This window comes from Crotalus tigris, unplaced genomic scaffold (genome assembly GCF_016545835.1).
Source record: "Crotalus tigris isolate CLP2741 ecotype Arizona unplaced genomic scaffold, ASM1654583v1 scf7180000020464.425836, whole genome shotgun sequence".
In the NCBI taxonomy this organism is placed as follows: Eukaryota; Metazoa; Chordata; class Lepidosauria; order Squamata; family Viperidae; genus Crotalus; species Crotalus tigris.
The window spans coordinates 43,052-61,237 of NW_024098032.1; the positions used below are offsets into that span (position 1 = coordinate 43,052).

At 44.3% G+C, this 18,186-nt stretch overlaps 1 protein-coding gene across 1 annotated transcript in view; it reads right to left on the reverse strand.

Annotated features, from left to right (window-relative positions):
- Nucleotides 1–18,186, reverse strand: part of PCDH15 (protocadherin related 15) — a gene marked incomplete at its 5' end in the record, with an annotated part of 401,689 nt that overhangs the window by 31,596 nt on the left and 351,907 nt on the right. Inside the window, 2 exons of the mRNA XM_039366933.1 lie at nt 16,123–16,263; nt 16,464–16,573. Coding sequence (XP_039222867.1) covers nt 16,123–16,263; nt 16,464–16,573 — 251 coding nt within the window. The remainder of the gene's footprint in view (nt 1–16,122; nt 16,264–16,463; nt 16,574–18,186) is intronic.

Below are 18,186 nucleotides of genomic sequence, written 5' to 3' on the forward strand. Positions count from 1 at the left end.
GCACTGATTAGAATGCAGTATTGCAAGCAAGCTCTGCCCACAGCCTAGAGTTTGATCCTGATGGGCTCAAGATTGATTCAGCCTTCCATACTTCCTAGGTCAGTAAAATGAGGACACAGATTGTTGGGGAAAATATGCTGACATTTTAAAGCACCCAGAGAGTGCTGTAAAACAGGGGTCCTCAACCCCCGGTCCATGGACCAGTACAGGGCCGCAGCACACCAGCAACTGGGCCATGCAAAAAAGTGAAGTCCCATCTGCTGGATGCAAGCAGCACACAAAACCACACCCCCTCTGGTCTGCAGAAAAACCATTCTCCACAGAACTGGTCCCTGGTGCCCAAAAGGTTGGGGGCCTTTGCTGTAAAACACTGTGGAGTGGTATATAACCATAAGTACTGTAGCAATTGCTATAATATGATTATATGAGCTGATCTCAGTAAGCTTTATTTTGAACCAAGTAAAGATTACAGTCTTCCAAGGCAGCAACGCAAGCAATCCATTGCAATAATCCAGGGGGAAGTTACTGGAGTATGAAAAACTGTGGTGAGGTTGTCTCTATCCAGGAAAGGGTACAGTTGATAAATGAACTGGAATTAATGAAAGACATTCAGTATCGACAAGACCAACTGGGTCTCTAGTGACATTGTGCAATGGACTGTGAAAATAACCTTGAGGAAACAGCAGTAAGAACCCCAACCAAGACAATGGTTAGATAAAAAAAAAAATCAAAGTCCAAAGCAGAAATGTGAGGTGCTTGCAAAGAATCAATTACTGTAACCATTTAATAATTCATATTCTGGTCTTCCTCAAAGGGCTGACATAGGGATGGATCACTCAAAACTATGTACCTGTTGAGATTAAAGAAGATGATCTTGATAGAAATATGCAAGAGGTTCTTCTCTAGGCAAAGGAGGATGAAACAGCCTCAGATAGGGTTTCCTTGATTCACTTGGGTAGAAAGAGGACAAACTTTCACCTCATCCTATATCGGATCGGAGCTACAGATATTCGCCACTATTAGTTACTATAGTGCATACGCTTCTTCACCAAAAAGGTAATCTTTTTTGAAATCTGACCATTTGAAGTTACAACTTGGCACTGAAAAAGTGACTTATAATCATTTTTCACACCTATGACTGTTGCAGCATCCCCATGGTCATGTGATCAAAATTCAAATGCTTGGCAACTGACTCATATTTATGATGGTTGCACTATCTCGGGGTCATGTGATCATTTTTGCAACCTTCTGACAAGCAAAGTCAATGGGGAAAAGAGATTTTTCAGCGGACCGGAGGGTGTGTGGTTTTGTGTGCTGCCTCCATCTTGTGAATGGGGCTTTGCTTGTTTGTGCGGCCCGGTTGCTGGCATGCTGCAGCCTGGTCCATGGCCCGGGGGCTTGGTTCTCTAAGCAGGTCTGGCCTCTCCTGTGATCTTCCAGCCATCACATGATGCTTTTTTTTGTACTTGGCTTCTAAGCAGGAGAGTTGTGTTTTGAATGTTTTACAAATTGGCTGAAAAGCTGTAAAGCCAGAAAGAAGAAAAATAACTGTTTCTGCATAGATGTCTTGTTAGCAATCCCAGGAAAGGAGCTTTGATCCCCAAAATATCACTTTGTTCACAGATCAGAAAAAGAGGCAATCAAAGCAAAAACGGCCAGCATGAATACAGCATGAACATTATACGCCAAAAGAAAAATGCTCTTTTATGAAAGTTCTGGCACCATATAAAAAGGATTACCTGTAAAACATCATGTTATTTTCTTTTCTTTTTTCACTATTATTACATCAGCAGTATTTCATCTGAGACCTGGTTTACAAGAACGCATTTTTATACAGAACCCACCCAAGTTATGGTGGAAGGACACCTAACTTGGTTCCTATCAAGCTCCTTATTTCCAAGAATATATCTGGGCTTCAAATTACATACATATAAAAACAGAGATAGTTGTGGGCTATGTCAGTTTATCCCCTATGCCCCTCCTCCTATCAAAGGTAAATTAGAGTGTTATTGAAGAGAGTATGCTCAGAACTTCATGAAGGTGATGGGTAACAATCTCATGTTTCAATAAATGGTTATTACATGGCTAGCTATAGATAACATTTCAGTTATTCCATGGCAGCTTCTCAAAATGTCAGATCATATTCATCAGCTAAGATACTCTGAAGTCTCTGATAAGAAAGGAACATGATGGTTCTCTCTGTAATAGAATCTACAGCATGGGTGTCAAACTCGTCACATCAAGTGATGTGTTGCGACGTATTGCAACTCTTTTTGTATTGGCAGAGCTGGGGTAGGTGTAGCCTCTGTATGATGCAACTGGCCCATGGGCCGGCAGTTTAATACCTCTGATCTAAAGGTTGAGCCCAACATTTCTGTTGTCAAGTGATGCAGTTGTTAAGTGAGTTTTGCTCCATTTTATAGTCTTTCTTGCCAATGTTGAGAGATTTCCCTGGCAATGTTCAAGGACTAAGAATAGCAGAAGGGCATGCATATATAATATATTAAAAAAAGATCTGAATGTATAAATTTGGCTAATAAAGAAAAAAGAAGCTACAGAATACTGTTTTATATTATTTAATGCTGTTTCTGCACATATTTTTTTCAAGTTTCCCATTTTCTAAAATGCCCGATCCCCTGTTATATTAATTATGTTAAATTTCTTGTCTTCTATAGTAAAAGGCAAGAAACTTAACATATAGATAGATATTCACAGAAATACAAATACTGTATACATTTATTTCCCCTGGAAGAACTAGTAATTCTACGGGAATGAAAGGTATTATTTGTTAATGTTAGTTTTTAAAAAATAATTTCAATCAATCACTTCATCTTAAGTATCATTTGTAACATATCATTTAGGAACTAAAAAAAATTACAAGGACAAACCCTTGTAACAAGAATATAAAATGAAATGCGAGAAGTTTTTGTTGTCCTTGTCAAAAAAAATGATCTTAATTGCTTTGAAGTTCATTGTATTTAGCCAAATGTTTGATGATCCTGCAAGATGTATTATGTAATATTTTGGTTCATGATTATTATGATTTAAAGTCAAATGGAACACTTGTAAATGTTGTTTACAATACATCCTGTCTCATTATTTCTTTAAAGTTTACTCTTCATCCTTAAAGCATATTTTATAGTAGAAAATTATGACTGTATGAGCTCCTTTACACAAAATTACATGAATGATCCATCTAGTAATTCAATAGGACTTACAATTACTATTTTCCAGGGTTTCATATATTGGACTTAGGACCTCTGGCATACAAACAATGTCACATTGAAATCAAGGCCTTTTCCGTTAAAGTATTCCCCATTAACTGCATTATGTGTTTATAATGGGCAACAGTCAATAAGGGAGACAATCCAATTCTTCTGTAATGAATATATAAGAAAAAACTCAAGTTTTTATTACATTTCATTTCTGCTATAAACTGGAAGGTAAATAGAAATTTGCAAATTAGTTTGGTCTAAAAGTTATATAGCCAAAAGGAAAAGAAGCAAAAATGGTTTCTTTTCTGTAGGGAAGGTAAATTAAAAAGAAAAAATATATATGCAATCTTTCTATTTTTGTGTAAAAATAGAATAACCTATAAAATACTATTCTTTGCTTTATTACTTTAGCTCATTGAGTTTGGTAATTGGGTTGAAGCAAGTAGATCTTCATAAATCAGAGTGTCACACACATTATGATCATTTCAATTTATAATTCATTCTTATTTAATTCTAAGAATGTTTATTTAAGATTATCAAAAATTGTCAGATACCTTATGTCAGTGGTTCTCAACCTTTTCTTCACCACGGACCCCCTTTAAATACTTTTGTGAATTTCAACAACTAATACAATGGACCATGGCCATGGCCATGGACCCCCAAGACTTAGCTCAATATTTAAAGCATAACATTTCTTCAAGCTTTTGTGGACCACCTGTGATGACATCGTGCCCCCCCCCAATGCTGGGACAACTATCTGTCCTTTTTGACTTTCCCCAGTAGATGATATTAAACACTAACCCCTGTCCAAAAAACAAAAGCTGCGGAGTTGGGAAGATATGCCTCAAAAGTCTTGAAGAGATCATTGGAAAATGTAAGGCTGTATAACTTTCATTTTCAATGTTGACAGAAATAGAAATTGAAAATTCTATTGGTATATGTTATTAAGTCTTAGATCTATTCAATCCTAGGTCCTTCTGGCTTTGCTTATTAGTTGTTGAAATTAGCAACTAATCCAAATAAGCTTTGGTGCTGACATAGCTTGTTTACCCTTCATTTCTTTGGGAGGAAAAAATATAAATAAAAACATACTGTAAGCACTGAACTGCTAAGAAGCAGGAAAAATAAAGGCACTCTCCCCCATGAAAATTGCTGGAGCAACTAGTTTTCAGAAATTATGGTGTCTCTCCATAGCTTTCTACCTCATTGTTAAGAACTGCAATGTTTAATTCTTGTTTTTCATTTAAATAATGATTTTTTTTTTCTGGAATAATCCTAAGAAACTTTTAACATTGAACTTATATCCCCATTTTCTGGAATGCTCATATCTTTAATGAAAATAAAATGAATATATTTTATTCATTTTATATTTTATATATTGCTTATGATATTCCATATTATATCAATATTATAGGATGACATATGTCCTGAGATTTGAAGAGGGTGGACCTTATTCCTATGTTGTTGATTCAAGATTATATAGCAGGTTATAAACCCCTTATGTTTAGCATAGCAGATATAATCAAATAAAAGGCTAATTTTATTTGTTAATTTTATTTTATTTAATTTTTCAGGAAAAGAACAACAGATATTGTTGAGTCCTTGGCGCAAAGCAGACACGAGAAGCAGTTGGAGTTCTCAGTTTTCTTTATTCTGCGTTCAGCTTACAAGTAGATGGCTTTCCTTAAACTTCCCAAACGCTCGCAGCCTCTTTGTCAGAATCCAATCATATTTCATCTTTAATTATCAAATATAGAAACTCCCAATTCTGCCTTCTTTGGATTCTGCCATAAGAGGGAGAGAAGGGGGAGAACAAAGGGGCTTTATGGCCCTCACTTCCTTCAGTACACTTCAAAGAGCTGAATGCTGAATGTGTGTTTATTGTAACATCAAAGCGTTAGCACTAGAGGACCTTATCATAACAAAGCAGGGTATTTGCCTTTCATGTAGTTACCTGAAGTCTCCATCCAGACGGAAGAAAGAAGAAAGGGGGTGGAATTGTGATACTTGAAACTATCACTGGAAGGGGGGTTGATTGGGTGGGACTACTGGGGAACCCCTTAAAACCTTGAATGGGAGAGCTTGAACCCCAAGTCCTGTCTAGCATGCCTGCAACCATTTTCTCTTAATAAAGGATTCCTGTTGGAAGAATTATTCCAAGAGTTCTGTCTTCTTAAGATGCAAAGTGGGGTGGATCCTTACATTAGACAGGACTTGCAAAATTAATCCACCTGGAAGGGAGACCCTTGCCGGGGGATTTTGCAAAAATTTACCATGTCAGACAATGGAGCAAGAGAGGGGGAAAACTCCCTGGAAAGAGAGCCGCTGACCCAGTTGGAACCTTGCCAGATGTTGGGATCCGAGAGGCCAGATTCCTCAGGAGAAGAAGTGGTGGAGACACAGGACCACAAGCCTCGCTGGTCGATGGGCGTTGGAAAGAAAAGTGAGTGGGGAAAGGAATCAAGAAAGGTGACCCTGAGACGGGGGACCAAGCAACCAGAATGGAAGCAGGAGATGGAGAGATCCCTGCACGCAAGTGAAGAGGGAGGAAGCTGGGCACCGTACTCAGACTGGATCCTAGAGAAAGCTATTGACCTGATGAAGAGAACTCTCAGCTCCCTAGGAGAGGAGAATACTGAGCCCTACGGCCGCCCCAGTTCCTGGAGCCGCAAAGGGAGAGACACCGAGGGGGACATGGAACCTGCAACCCCAGGGACATCTACTGATCCAGGAGCCCCCACCCCCTACCGGACCACAGATGGCAATCTGGACGGAAGACACTACCACCCACAACAGAGGCACCGATCCATTCCAAGACGTCCACCGTTGGAAGTGAAATTCAAAGGGGAGCCAACACGCTTGGGGTTTTTCCTAACCCAAGTCCTCAGCTACATGGAGGAATATGGGCAGGATATTCCCAGCGACAAAGCCCGCATCCAGATCGTGCAATCTGCCCTGGATGGACAAGCTGCGGATTGGGTAGTGAACTTGCATGACTCCAATGCCCCAGAACTCAGTAACTTCAACCGTTTCATGTCCTCTTTGAGAAGACGATTTGAAGACCCCCTGGCTGATCGCAAAGCCCGTGAAAGAATAACAACGATGAGGCAGGGCAAACGCCCAGTGGCTGAGTATACACAAGAATTCCGGGCCATTGCCAGCAAACTGAATTGGCCAGAAGACATCCTCCTTGGCCATTTCAAAGACGGACTAAACTATGATCTATATGATGCTTGCCTGCCCCGAGGGGACCCACATCGACTTGAGGAATGGTACGTCTTGGCAGAGGAAGCAGAGATCGACATATTGAAGAGGCACCGCCGAGGAAAACAATGGAGCCGCCCCCCGCCTAAGCTGACACACCAACCGGTGAAATCATCGGATACAGCCAAGAAGCAAATGGGATGTTTCAAGTGCGGAAGAGAAGGGCATCGAGCTGTAGAATGCCGCTCAAAGGCCCCCCAGCACAACCCAGACAGATCCCCAATCAACAAACCCGGAAAGTATTCAGCTAAGCCAAAAGAAACGGCCATGAGAATGATGGAAATTGCAGAAACCCCCACCTCTGCTCACCAAGGGGAAAGGACTCCAGCCTACACCACAGGGCCGGTGGATGCCTCAGATGACAGCTCGGAGGGCGAACCCCTGGTAAGTGGATGCATCACACCCATCTTCAAAACAGTGACTATATTAATCCCCCCCATGCCCGAAGCTGTGAAGGTGAAAGCCTTAATAGACTCTGGCTGCACCCGCTGCCTCATTAGCCCAACACTAGTGGGGAATCTGGGCATCCCATCCAGGAGACTGGAACAACCAATCTCATTTGGCCAGCTAGATGGATCCATAGCAGGGGGGGTGCCAGCTACCCTAGCCACTTTGCCAATACATCTCTCCCTGGGCAACCATGAAGAGGACTTAACGTTTGTGGTGACCCCAGGTATGGAATGCCCAATGATTCTAGGGATGGAATGGTTGAAAAAATGGAACCCCTGGGTAAATTGGAGGACGACAGAAATCAAATTCCCGAAGGGGGACCCTATGGACTTAAAACCCCAAGGGAGGCTACCAGAATCAAGAATAGAAAAAGCATCCATAGGAGAGGAAAAAAGATTAACAGAAATACCAGAGGAATATAGGGACCTTGCTGAAGTCTTCAGTGAGGAGAGGGCGAATGAGCTTCCCCCCCACCGACCCACAGACTGTACCATTGAATTCAAGCCTGGGGCAAAACTCCCGAAGCCCAGATTATACTCCATGAGCCCAAAGGAGAAGGAGGAAATGGAAAGATTTATAAAAAAAAACCTGGAGAGAGGTTTCATTGAGCCAGCCAAGCCTAAAGTGGCTGCCCCGGTCCTTTTTAGAGAGAAGAAGGATGGCTCTTTACGTTTATGCGTGGATTATAGGGCCCTGAATACAATCAGTGAAAGCAACCTATACCCGCTGCCCCTCATGAAAGACATGCTGTCACACCTATCGAAAGGGAAAATTTTTTCTAAACTAGACTTAAGGGAAGCTTACTATCGCGTGAGAATCAAGGAAGGGGACGAATGGAAGACTGCATTTAACTGCCCCATGGGGTGCTATCAATTCAAAGTCTTGCCATTTGGATTACAAGGGGGCCCTGCAGTCTTTATGCAATTAATCAATGACGTTCTAAGGGAGCACCTGTTTAAGGGGGTCCTTGTTTACTTGGACGACATTCTTATCTTTACTGAAACAAAAGAAGAACACGTCAAACTTGTCAGAGCGGTTTTAAAGAAGCTGCGAGCCGCTCACCTATATGCCAAACTCTCAAAATGCGAATTCCACCAGGAAAGGATAGACTACCTAGGCTATCGCATATCCCCACAGGGCATTGAAATGGACCCAGAGAAGGTCAAAGCAGTACTAAATTGGGCACCACCCCGCACAAGAAAGCAACTACAAAGTTTCCTGGGCTTTGCAAACTTTTACCGCCAATTCATCCCCTCATTTGCCCAGATAGCCTTGCCCCTCACTAACTTACTAAAAACGAAGGGAGCATCCTTAGTAAAACCTAGCCAGCCACTAACATGGACAATGGAGTGCCAAGCAGCGTTTGAGAGACTAAAGAGACTTTTTTCTGCCGAACCAATACTAAGGCACCCAGACATGGACAAGCCCTTCGTAATACAGGCAGATGCAAGTGATGTGGCAGTGGGGGCTGTGCTATTACAAGAAAATGATGATGCAGTATTGTAACCCTGTGCATATACATCCAAGAAACTCACGGAAACAGAACAGCGCTGGCCCGTATGGGAGAAGGAGGCTTATGGGATACGTTGGGCATTACTCACGTGGCGACAGTTCCTGGAAGGCAACAAAATCCCCTTCCAGGTGTGGACTGATCACAAAAATTTAGAAGCCCTGAAAACTTCCAGGAAACTCAATCCCAAACAAGCCCGCTGGTCCCAGCATTTTCACCAATTCCAATTTAAGCTCAAACATTTACCAGGAAGAAAGAACTTCCTGGCAGATGCTCTATCTCGCATGCCCCAATATAACAGCGCACGAACCACAGACTCTAGACCAATAATGGCAGAGTCACAACTGGCAGCACCAGTAACCACAAGAACCCAAGCCAAAATAAAACCACAACTGGACAGCCAAACTGGAATTGAATTCAGAAAAAGTTTGGAAACAGATGAATGGTTCCAGAAAAACAAAAATGTGTGCACAATGAGAGACGGGTTGCCTTGGGTAGGGGAAAAGTTATATATACCAACAACTCAAAGAGTAACTTTCATGCACCTTTGCCATGACACAAAATCAGCAGGGCATTTTGGATTTGTAAAAACTTTACATTTAATTAAACGGCAATTTTGGTGGCCATCCATGAAAAAGGACATTGAAAGTTATATAGCCAGTTGTCCAAAATGTGCCACGGCAAAGAGGTTGCAAGGGAAAGTGCCAGGACTATTGCAAACAGTGGCAAGTCCCTCAGCCCCCTGGAGAGAAATAGCCATGGATTTTATAGTGGAATTGCCAGAAAGCAATGGGAATACTGTGGTCTGGACGGTCACGGACTTGTTTTCCAAACAGGTGCACTTTATCCCTTGCCAAAAGATTCCCACTGCAAAAGCCTTAGCAAAACTTTTCATCCAACACATTTACAGATTGCATGGGGCACCCCAACGCATCATCTCTGACAGGGGGGTGCAATTTACGTCTGCATTTTGGAAGGAATTTTTATCCCTCTTAGGAACCACTCAGGGACTGACATCTAGCCACCACCCTCAAGGAAATGGGGGGGCTGAAAAAATGAACTCCGTACTTAAGCAATATTTAAGATGTTTTCTTAGTTTCCAGCAGACCGAGTGGGCGGACTTACTCCCTTTTGCAGAAGTTGCCTACAATAATGCAGTCCACTCCAGCACAGGTTACACTCCTTTTCAAATAGCCACCGGTCAAAGTTTCAACCCCATGCCAGAATTAACCCCAAACGAACCAACGATCCCCTCGCTGAAAGAATGGATGGAGAAATTACAAAACACCTGGCCAATAGTCAGAAAAGCACTAGATGAAGCTAGGCAGGCATATAAAACACAAGCCGATAAAAAAAGGGTTGAGCCTACACCATTCATTATAGGAGAAATGGTGTACTTATCTACAAAATACCTAAAGTCCCTACAGCCCTGTAAAAAACTTGGACCAAAATATATAGGACCTTTTCCAATTAAAAGAATCATAAATCCAGTAACAGTAGAATTAGAATTACCCAAAAATCTCAGGCAAATACACCCAATTTTTCATTGCAGCTTGCTGAAAAGAGAGCATCAGTCACCTCTACGGCCAAAAATCCCCCCCCCACCACCTCCAATCATGGTGGAGGGTGAACAACACTTCGAAATAAAGGAAGTCCTTGACTCTAGGAGATATCATGGAGCAACTCAGTACCTAGTTGCCTGGAAACACCTCCCTCCCTCACAAAATGAGTGGGTCCATAAACGTCATGTCAGAGCCCCGAAGCTATTGAAGAAGTTTCACACAGAGTATCCTAACAAGCCTAACTAAATTTTATACTTGTGTTTTCTTTCAGGTGGATCTCTCTTATTTTTAAGAGGGGCCGGATGTCAGAATCCAATCATATTTCATCTTTAATTATCAAATATAGAAACTCCCAATTCTGCCTTCTTTGGATTCTGCCATAAGAGGGAGAGAAGGGGGAGAACAAAGGGGCTTTATGGCCATCATTTCCTTCAGTACACTTCAAAGAGCTGAATGCTGAATGTGTGTTTATTGTAACATCAAAGCGTTAGCACTAGAGGACCTTATCATAACAAAGCAGGGTATTTGCCTTTCATGTAGTTACCTGAAGTCTCCATCCAGACGGAAGAAAGAAGAAAGGGGGTGGAATTGTGATACTTGAAACTATCACTGGAAGGGGGGTTGATTGGGTGGGACTACTGGGGAACCCCTTAAAACCTTGAATGGGAAAGCTTGAACCCCAAGTCCTGTCTAGCATGCCTGCAACCATTTTCTCTTAATAAAGATTCCTGTTGGAAGAATTATTCCAAGAGTTCTGTCTTCTTAAGATGCAAAGTGGGGTGGGTCCTTACACTCTTATATAGGCAACTCCCAGGTAAATGTGTTACTTTTCCCGCGCCAGCACCCGCGCATGCGCACGGCGCTGGCGACAGCCTGTCTGGTCCCGGGCAGCCTTGCACCTGCCCGGGACTGCCTGCAAACGCCCCGAGCCTGTTTGCAAGGCTCGGGACATAACACCCCTTTCCCCCGGGCTAAGACTACTACCAACATACAATTATTTATTGATGCAATGTTCTACTCCCCAGTGCTTCTACTGTTTACTGGCTTTTGTTTGGCCAGCAATGTTATGTAATCCTCTAAGTATTTAGGAGATTTCCTTGCTCTCTGTGACCTTCTCAGCTCTGGGTTTCTGACAGGTGTTCCCTGACTGAGGGGAGACGTGAGCCTGTTCTCCTTATCATGCCTTGGTGCCTTCCAAGGACTGTGCCCCAATGCCTGGCCTGCTCGCTCGCCCACCGGGCTCGTCAGGCCAGGGCTTCTGTCACTTTGTGACCTGGTTGACCTGCCTAGCTGTAGACCCTCGGGCCCCCTGAAGTGATAGCCACTGCTGGGCGTCTCTGTTGAACCTCCTAGGTCTGTCCAAGACCTGTCAAGAGGCTGTCCATTCCCTGAACCCCGTTCTGTGTCCGGGCTTGTGTGGGTTTCTGTACCTTCCCAAAACTCAGTTATTCCCTGATTTGGGCTAGAGGTGTTTTAGTCGGGACTTGGTTCCTCGACCACCTCCCTGTATATTTGACCCCCTGTAGGATTTGGGGTAAGGTCAGGCCAACCTTGGGGATTGTGTGCCAGCTCTCTTGCGGGGAATGATTTGTTGGGATGCCCCCGGGTATCCTCCGTGACTGGAGTGCTGTGTGATATGTGTGGAAAGTGAGTATGCCCCCGGGGTGACTCCCTGGCTGGAGTAGGCGTGGATGCCTGGTAGTTGGGTAGGCTCATAGAATTCTTGTTCGGAGCTCTCGCGGAACCCTGGAATGGGCCGTTTATGGCTCCATCAGTGGAGATGGGCAGCAGCTCGTGCCCTTCCCTTTGCTCCAAAGGGTCCCCCTCCCCCCCTGGAAAAGACCCAGGAGTCTCAGCTGGAATATGCCGCCTAGGGCGGAGTTGGTCGATGTGCCTGCGCAGGACACGACCATTGTCCAGAGCTACCTCGTAGGATAGAGGACCCGTGACCCTGGAGACAGAAGCGGGGACCCATGTATGACCAGGCCCGTAATTGCGAGTCCAGACCGGGGCACCCTCAAGTAGTTGTCTAGGTGCCCTAGGATGTGAGGTAGATGAGGGCAATCTGTCCGGATGCAACCGGTCAAGTTTAGTAGTAAGTTGACGTCCCCAACGAAGTTCAGCTGGACTTCTCCCTGTAGAAGTGGACGGTGTGGTGCGATAAGAAAGGAGAAAGTCAGCCAACCTGTGATGCCAGTCCCCGTAGGTGAGTCTTTTCAAAGCGTCCTTTGTGATGCGCACCATGCGTTCAGCCATACCGTTGGTGGATGGGTGGAAAGGCGCAGACGTGGCATGACGAATCATGTTAGCCTGTAAAAAAGCTTGGAATTCGGAGGAAGTGAATTGAGGGCCGTTGTCGGACACAATGACATCTGGCAGCCCGTGTGCAGCAAAAATCCCCCTCAGTACCTGAATAGTCTTTGCAGTGGTGGTGGATGAGACAGGTACAACCTCAAGCCATTTCGAGTGGCTGTCAACAAGGACCAAGAAGAACTGGCCCTGAAAGGGCCCAGCGTAGTCAATGTGCACCCTAGACCATGGGGACTGTGTTTCCTCCCATCTGTGCACGGGAGCTTGGGGCATCTCTGGGCGAGATCGTTGGCACAGGTGGCATGCATGCACCTTAGCCTCAATATTTTTATCTAAACCAGGCCACCATAAGTGGCTGCATGCAAGAGCCTTCATACGAACAATGCCAGGATGACCCTCGTGGAGGGATTCCAAGACCCTAGTCCTCATTGAGGTGGGAATGACAACCCTGTTTCCCCAAAGCAAACAACCCTGAGAAAGGGACAGCTCGTTCCTTTTGGACCAGAAACTCTGAAACTCAGGACTAGGGCATTCCTCAGGCCAACCAGACAAAACCCAGGAACGGACACGTGAAAGTGTGTGATCTGTACCTGTTTCAGCGGCAACATCCCTGGCACTAAGAGGGAGCTTGGGCAAGGCTTGGATTGATAGAATGTTGACAGCTGGCGCAGGGTCAGCTTCCACTGTTGGCAGAGGCAGTCTACTGAGGCCATCAGCATGGCCCATATCTTTCCCAGGCTTGTGGAGTAAAGAAAAATCATATGCAGACAAAAAAATAGACCACCTAAGCATTCTAGGGGAAATGATTTGGGGAGTCTGCTTACGTGTGGTAAACAGTCCCAGCAGAGGCTTATGGTCAGTGAAGACCGTGAACTGCCTGCCATATAGAAAATCATGGAATTTTTTAATTCCCGCAACAACAGCCAGAGCCTCCCTGTCTATCTGAGCGTAGTTGCGCTCGGCAGAAGACAATGTTCTTGAGTAATATGCAACAGGAACCTGAGTTCCATCAGACCTGAAGTGGCTCAGGATAGCCCCAACCCCGTAAGGGGACGCATCACACGCAATGCACACAGGAAGAGACTCGTTGAAATGTGCAAGTACACTGTTAGAAGTGAGCAAGGCCTTGACTTCGTTAAAGCAGGCCTCATGCGTCTGTGACCACCGCCACACTGCTTGCTTGTCTAGTAGCCTGTGAAGAGGTTCAGCTACACTAGCTTTATGTGGAAGAAAAGAATTGTAGAAATTCAGGAGACCCAGGAAGGCCTGAAGTTTGGCCTTGGACTTTGGCCTAGGTGCTTCTAAAATGGCAGTTAGTTTGGATTCAGCAGGGTGAATTCCAGCAGCATCAATTTTGAATCCCAGAAATTCAGTAGAAGGCACCCCAATTTTGCATTTGTCTTTTTTGAGCTTGAGGCCTGTTTTCCTGAACCTTAACAGAACAGCCCTTAGCCTTTCAGCTAGAATGTGTGTGGAGTCTCCTGCAATTAAGACATCATCAAAGTAGGGGCAAACCCCCGGTATGCCCCGCAGTGTGTTTTCCATTACGCTTTGGAAAATCCCAGGAGCGACATTCACTCCAAACTGCAGCCTTTTTACCTTAAAGGCTCCCCTGTGGGTCACAATAGTCTGAGCTATAGCAGCATCATCATCAACAGGCAGCTGTTGATACGCTTGAGCTAGGTCAAGCTTTGCAAAAACGCGCCCCCCCTTGAGGGAGGCCAGAATATGACTGACCACAGGAACAGGATAGGCATGTTGCTGCAATGCCTTATTCAGAGTGCATTTGTAGTCAGCACAAATGCGAATGTCCCCATTTGCCTTTAGAGGCGTGACAATGGGGGTCTCCCAAGGACTGGAATCAACAGGTTCTAGGATTCCCTGTTGAATCAGTTTGTCTAACTCAGTGTCAATTTTACTCTTTAAAGCAAAAGGGACCCTTCTTGCTTTAATTCTAATGGGAGTGACAGTGGGGTCTAGCTTTAAGGACACAGGGGGTCCTTTGAATGTGCCCAGCTGGGGGCTGAAAACATCTGCAAATTCTTTGCAGACTTCCTGTAGGTCGAGTGTTTGTAAACTGTTGAGTCCTGTGACGTGTATCCCCAGGGCCTCAAACCAATCGAGTCCTATGAGACTCGTTCGTTCACCCCCTACTACTAATAAGTCTAGTGGACCTTCAAAACTCTTGTATTGCATGTTAAGGGTGGCCTCCCCCTTAACACACACTCTTGAATTTTGAAAATCTGTTAACACAATGTCAGAAGGCCTTAACTTGGCCTGAGTTCCACTACCGGAACAAATCTTCCTAAATGTATGCAAGGAGATGATTGAAAGGGCAGACCCTGTGTCCAGTTCCATAGACAATGGAACCCCTTGTAGCTTCACCTTGAGTGACAGCTTTTTCTTAATGGGCTTGTGTGTGCCTGTCCTAAGGATGCTTCTTCGCGAAGCGCAAAACCCTACCCTATTCTGGCTGGGGAATCTGGTACCTTTCAGGCGCAGTTCTTCCTGAGGTTGTACCTTTCGTCGGCCCAGACACACAGCTGCAATGTGTCCTTGTTTGCCGCATGCCCGGCAGGTAGCGGAGCGGAACTTGCAGTCGGTTCTCCTGTGGCGACCTCCACAGCCGATGCACTTGAGCGGAGCTGAAGAGCTTCCCTTCTGATTTTCTTCCTTCGTGGGGTGGAGACGGTCGACTTCCTCGTCCGGATCCTCCTCGGAGTTTCTTTGGACGTCTTCCTGGTGCACGGATGCAACCTCTGGACTGTTTCTGATCGGCCGCATGTTCTTGACAGCGCCGCCTGCTGCTTCTTCTGCGGTGACTTCCCTTAAGGCATCTTGGTAGGACAATTCTTCTTTAGCGAAAAGTCTCTGTTGTAGATCTCGATGCCTTAACCCGCACACGAATCGGTCCCTCAGTCGTTCTTCGAGGTCTTTGAACTCGCAGTGCTTGGCGGCCTTCCGTAATGCGGCGATGAATTCTTTGGCCGACTCACCGGGCCGTTGATCCCTCTGCTCGAAGGTGTGGCGCCATGCGATGACGGACATCTTGGGGTGGAAGTGCTCCTTCAATAGCTTCTTCAGATCTGCGTAGCTGACAGACTCTACTGGAACAGGTGCTGCAAGGTTTTCTGCGATGTCGAAGGCGTCTTGACCGCAAACACAAAGCAGGGTGGCAGCCTTCAAGCTCTCTTCCCTCACTTGGTTTGCCTTGAAGTAGTTCTCCACCCTGGCTACGTATGACTCCCACCGCTCTGGATGTGAGACGTCGAACTCCGAAAGCCTTCCGATTTTCGCCATCTTCAGGAGACGGGTCTATCAGCCAGCCTACCCCCGAATGCGCACTGGATTGGCGGGTAGCTGCCGAGTCGACGCCGTTCCGCCGCTCAGGACTCACTTGGGTAAGCTTACACTTCTTCCTTTCCAGGCGGTGTAAGGCAATCCCACCTTCGTCGCCAGTGTTGAGTCCTTGGCGCAAAGCAGACACGAGAAGCAGTTGGAGTTCTCAGTTTTCTTTATTCTGCGTTCAGCTTACAAGTAGATGGCTTTCCTTAAACTTCCCAAACGCTCGCAGCCTCTTATATAGGCAACTCCCAGGTAAATGTGTTACTTTTCCCGCGCCAGCACCCGCGCATGCGCACGGCGCTGGCGACAGCCTGTCTGGTCCCGGGCAGCCTTGCACCTGCCCGGGACTGCCTGCAAATGCCCGAGCCGTTTGCAAGGCTCGGGACATAACAGATATCATATCCAATTTTTGGGAAGGAAGGAAGGAAAGAAAAAGAAGGAAAGAAGGAAAGATAAATTAACTTACTTTTGGATGGCACTGGCAAATTAGAACGGACTACTATCAATGAATCTGCTTGCACCCGAAGCAAATATTTTTTTGCGGTTTCATAATCCAGAGATTTTTGAATGGAGATAACTCCTGTTCTATTGTTAATGGTAAACATCCCTAGAATGCAGAAAAGAAGGTGTTAAGACATTTTAGGTATGGATAAAATAGCTTCTTTAAAATTGTGCTATATATCTGAAAAATAATATGTTAAATTTACTTTTTTCCATTTTGGATTTTTTACTTTCACCCTCCACCCCCTCTTCCTTAAAAATATACTGTACTCTACTGAGACCAAATGCAAAGCCACTTTAACTTACCATCTTCATTTCCTGAAACAATGGAATAGACAATTGTTTGATTCAAGGCAGCAGCTGTTACCACAACCACTTGGGTTCCTTTGGGGGCACCTTCATGCACAGGTGGGGGCCTACAGAATTAATTGAAATAGATTGTTATTTATTTTGGTCACATTGTCAATATTCTCCTGATATATTCAATATATCTATGAAACTGAAGTAGAAATTGAAAGTTACATGTAAACCAATCAAAGGAGTGAGAATAAAGCATCAACATTTGCAGAAATTAACACAGACAGTGTGAATGGCAAATAAGTGGAACACATTTTCAGTAGTTTAATAAGTAGTGTAGTCCTATTCAACTTTAAAAGCCAAAATCCATCTAATCTAGCAGGCTATTTCTCACTATCCAGTCTGCTGACTCTGAAAACTGCACAAGCAGGAAGACACAATACATTCAGTCTTTCATAATTGTTGTTGCTAATTTCCTAGGATCATTAGATCTCTGATTATGGAAACATCAAATAATAACAATTATTTGACATTGATGTACCCCAAGAACATCAATGTCTCTCAAATTTTCATGGGGTAGAGCACTGCCAAGCAAAGGTGCTGTCATAGAGAAATTGCATTCATAAATGCAAGATGGGCAACAGAGAAGGTAGTCAAACAACATTCTTATCACAGATTGTTTAGGTGTTTGATTCATAAGCAGAATCTGAAACCTAATTAATAGCACTGTAGTTTCTTTAATTGCATTTGACAATTTGCTTACACTGAGTTTAATAATAATAATAATAATAATAATAATAATAATAATAATAATAATAATAATAATAAACCCCCAGTGAGGCACTACCTCCCCCAGTGAGGCACTACCTTGACGTGGTTGTGGGGCTTGTGTACTCTGAGGAAGATGAGAGCTATGCCAGAGGTTCAACCATACTGGACAGGTCTCATCAGAGGAGTCAGACAAAGAGTGTCTCTCCCATAAAAAATATGGTGAGACGTAAATTTCAGAATGCCATACCGGCTCGGACGTCGCCCAGGTTAACAAGGTCCGCACTAGATATTGGAGTTCCTGGATATCTGGTGAAAAATGGGTTACAGGACTCAGGACTGTTGGCTGAGCAACCAGGGCCAGCAGCTGCAGAACTACTGGAAGAAAAGGTGTTTACCCGTCGCAGATACACAGTGATGGAAAACAAAGAAATAATGATCTGTTACTACAGATCAAGTCCAACAAGAAGAGGATATCTAAAACGAATGCACCAGTTCTGGAAAGAACAACATCCAGAATCAGAAATAACAGAACAGAGACTAGCAGATCAACGCCGATTTATAACACGAAATAAAGTATTACAGAAACAGAATTAGACGAACTGCAAAGGTTTACCCAGGGCAAAGAAATCAAAGCCTTACAAGAAGTAATTCAGAATGTAGAGGCAAACCAGGGGGAGTTGGCAGTGAAAGAATCCAGTAGAGATATACAACTGTTCTCATTTGGAAACCAGGCACCTCTTCCTCAGGAAGAACAAAACCCTCTAACTAAAGAAATAAAAGAATTGAAACAAAGAATAACTGAGCATCTAGAACAGCACAAAAACAACAGAATAAGGCTGCCTGCATTGAAGCTTGTTCCAAAGAAACAGCTAGCACAAGCATTAAAAGATGCAAATACTGCAATAGCAAGTATAAGCACCAATTCACTGCAAGAAACAAACCAATTAATGTACAGCACAGC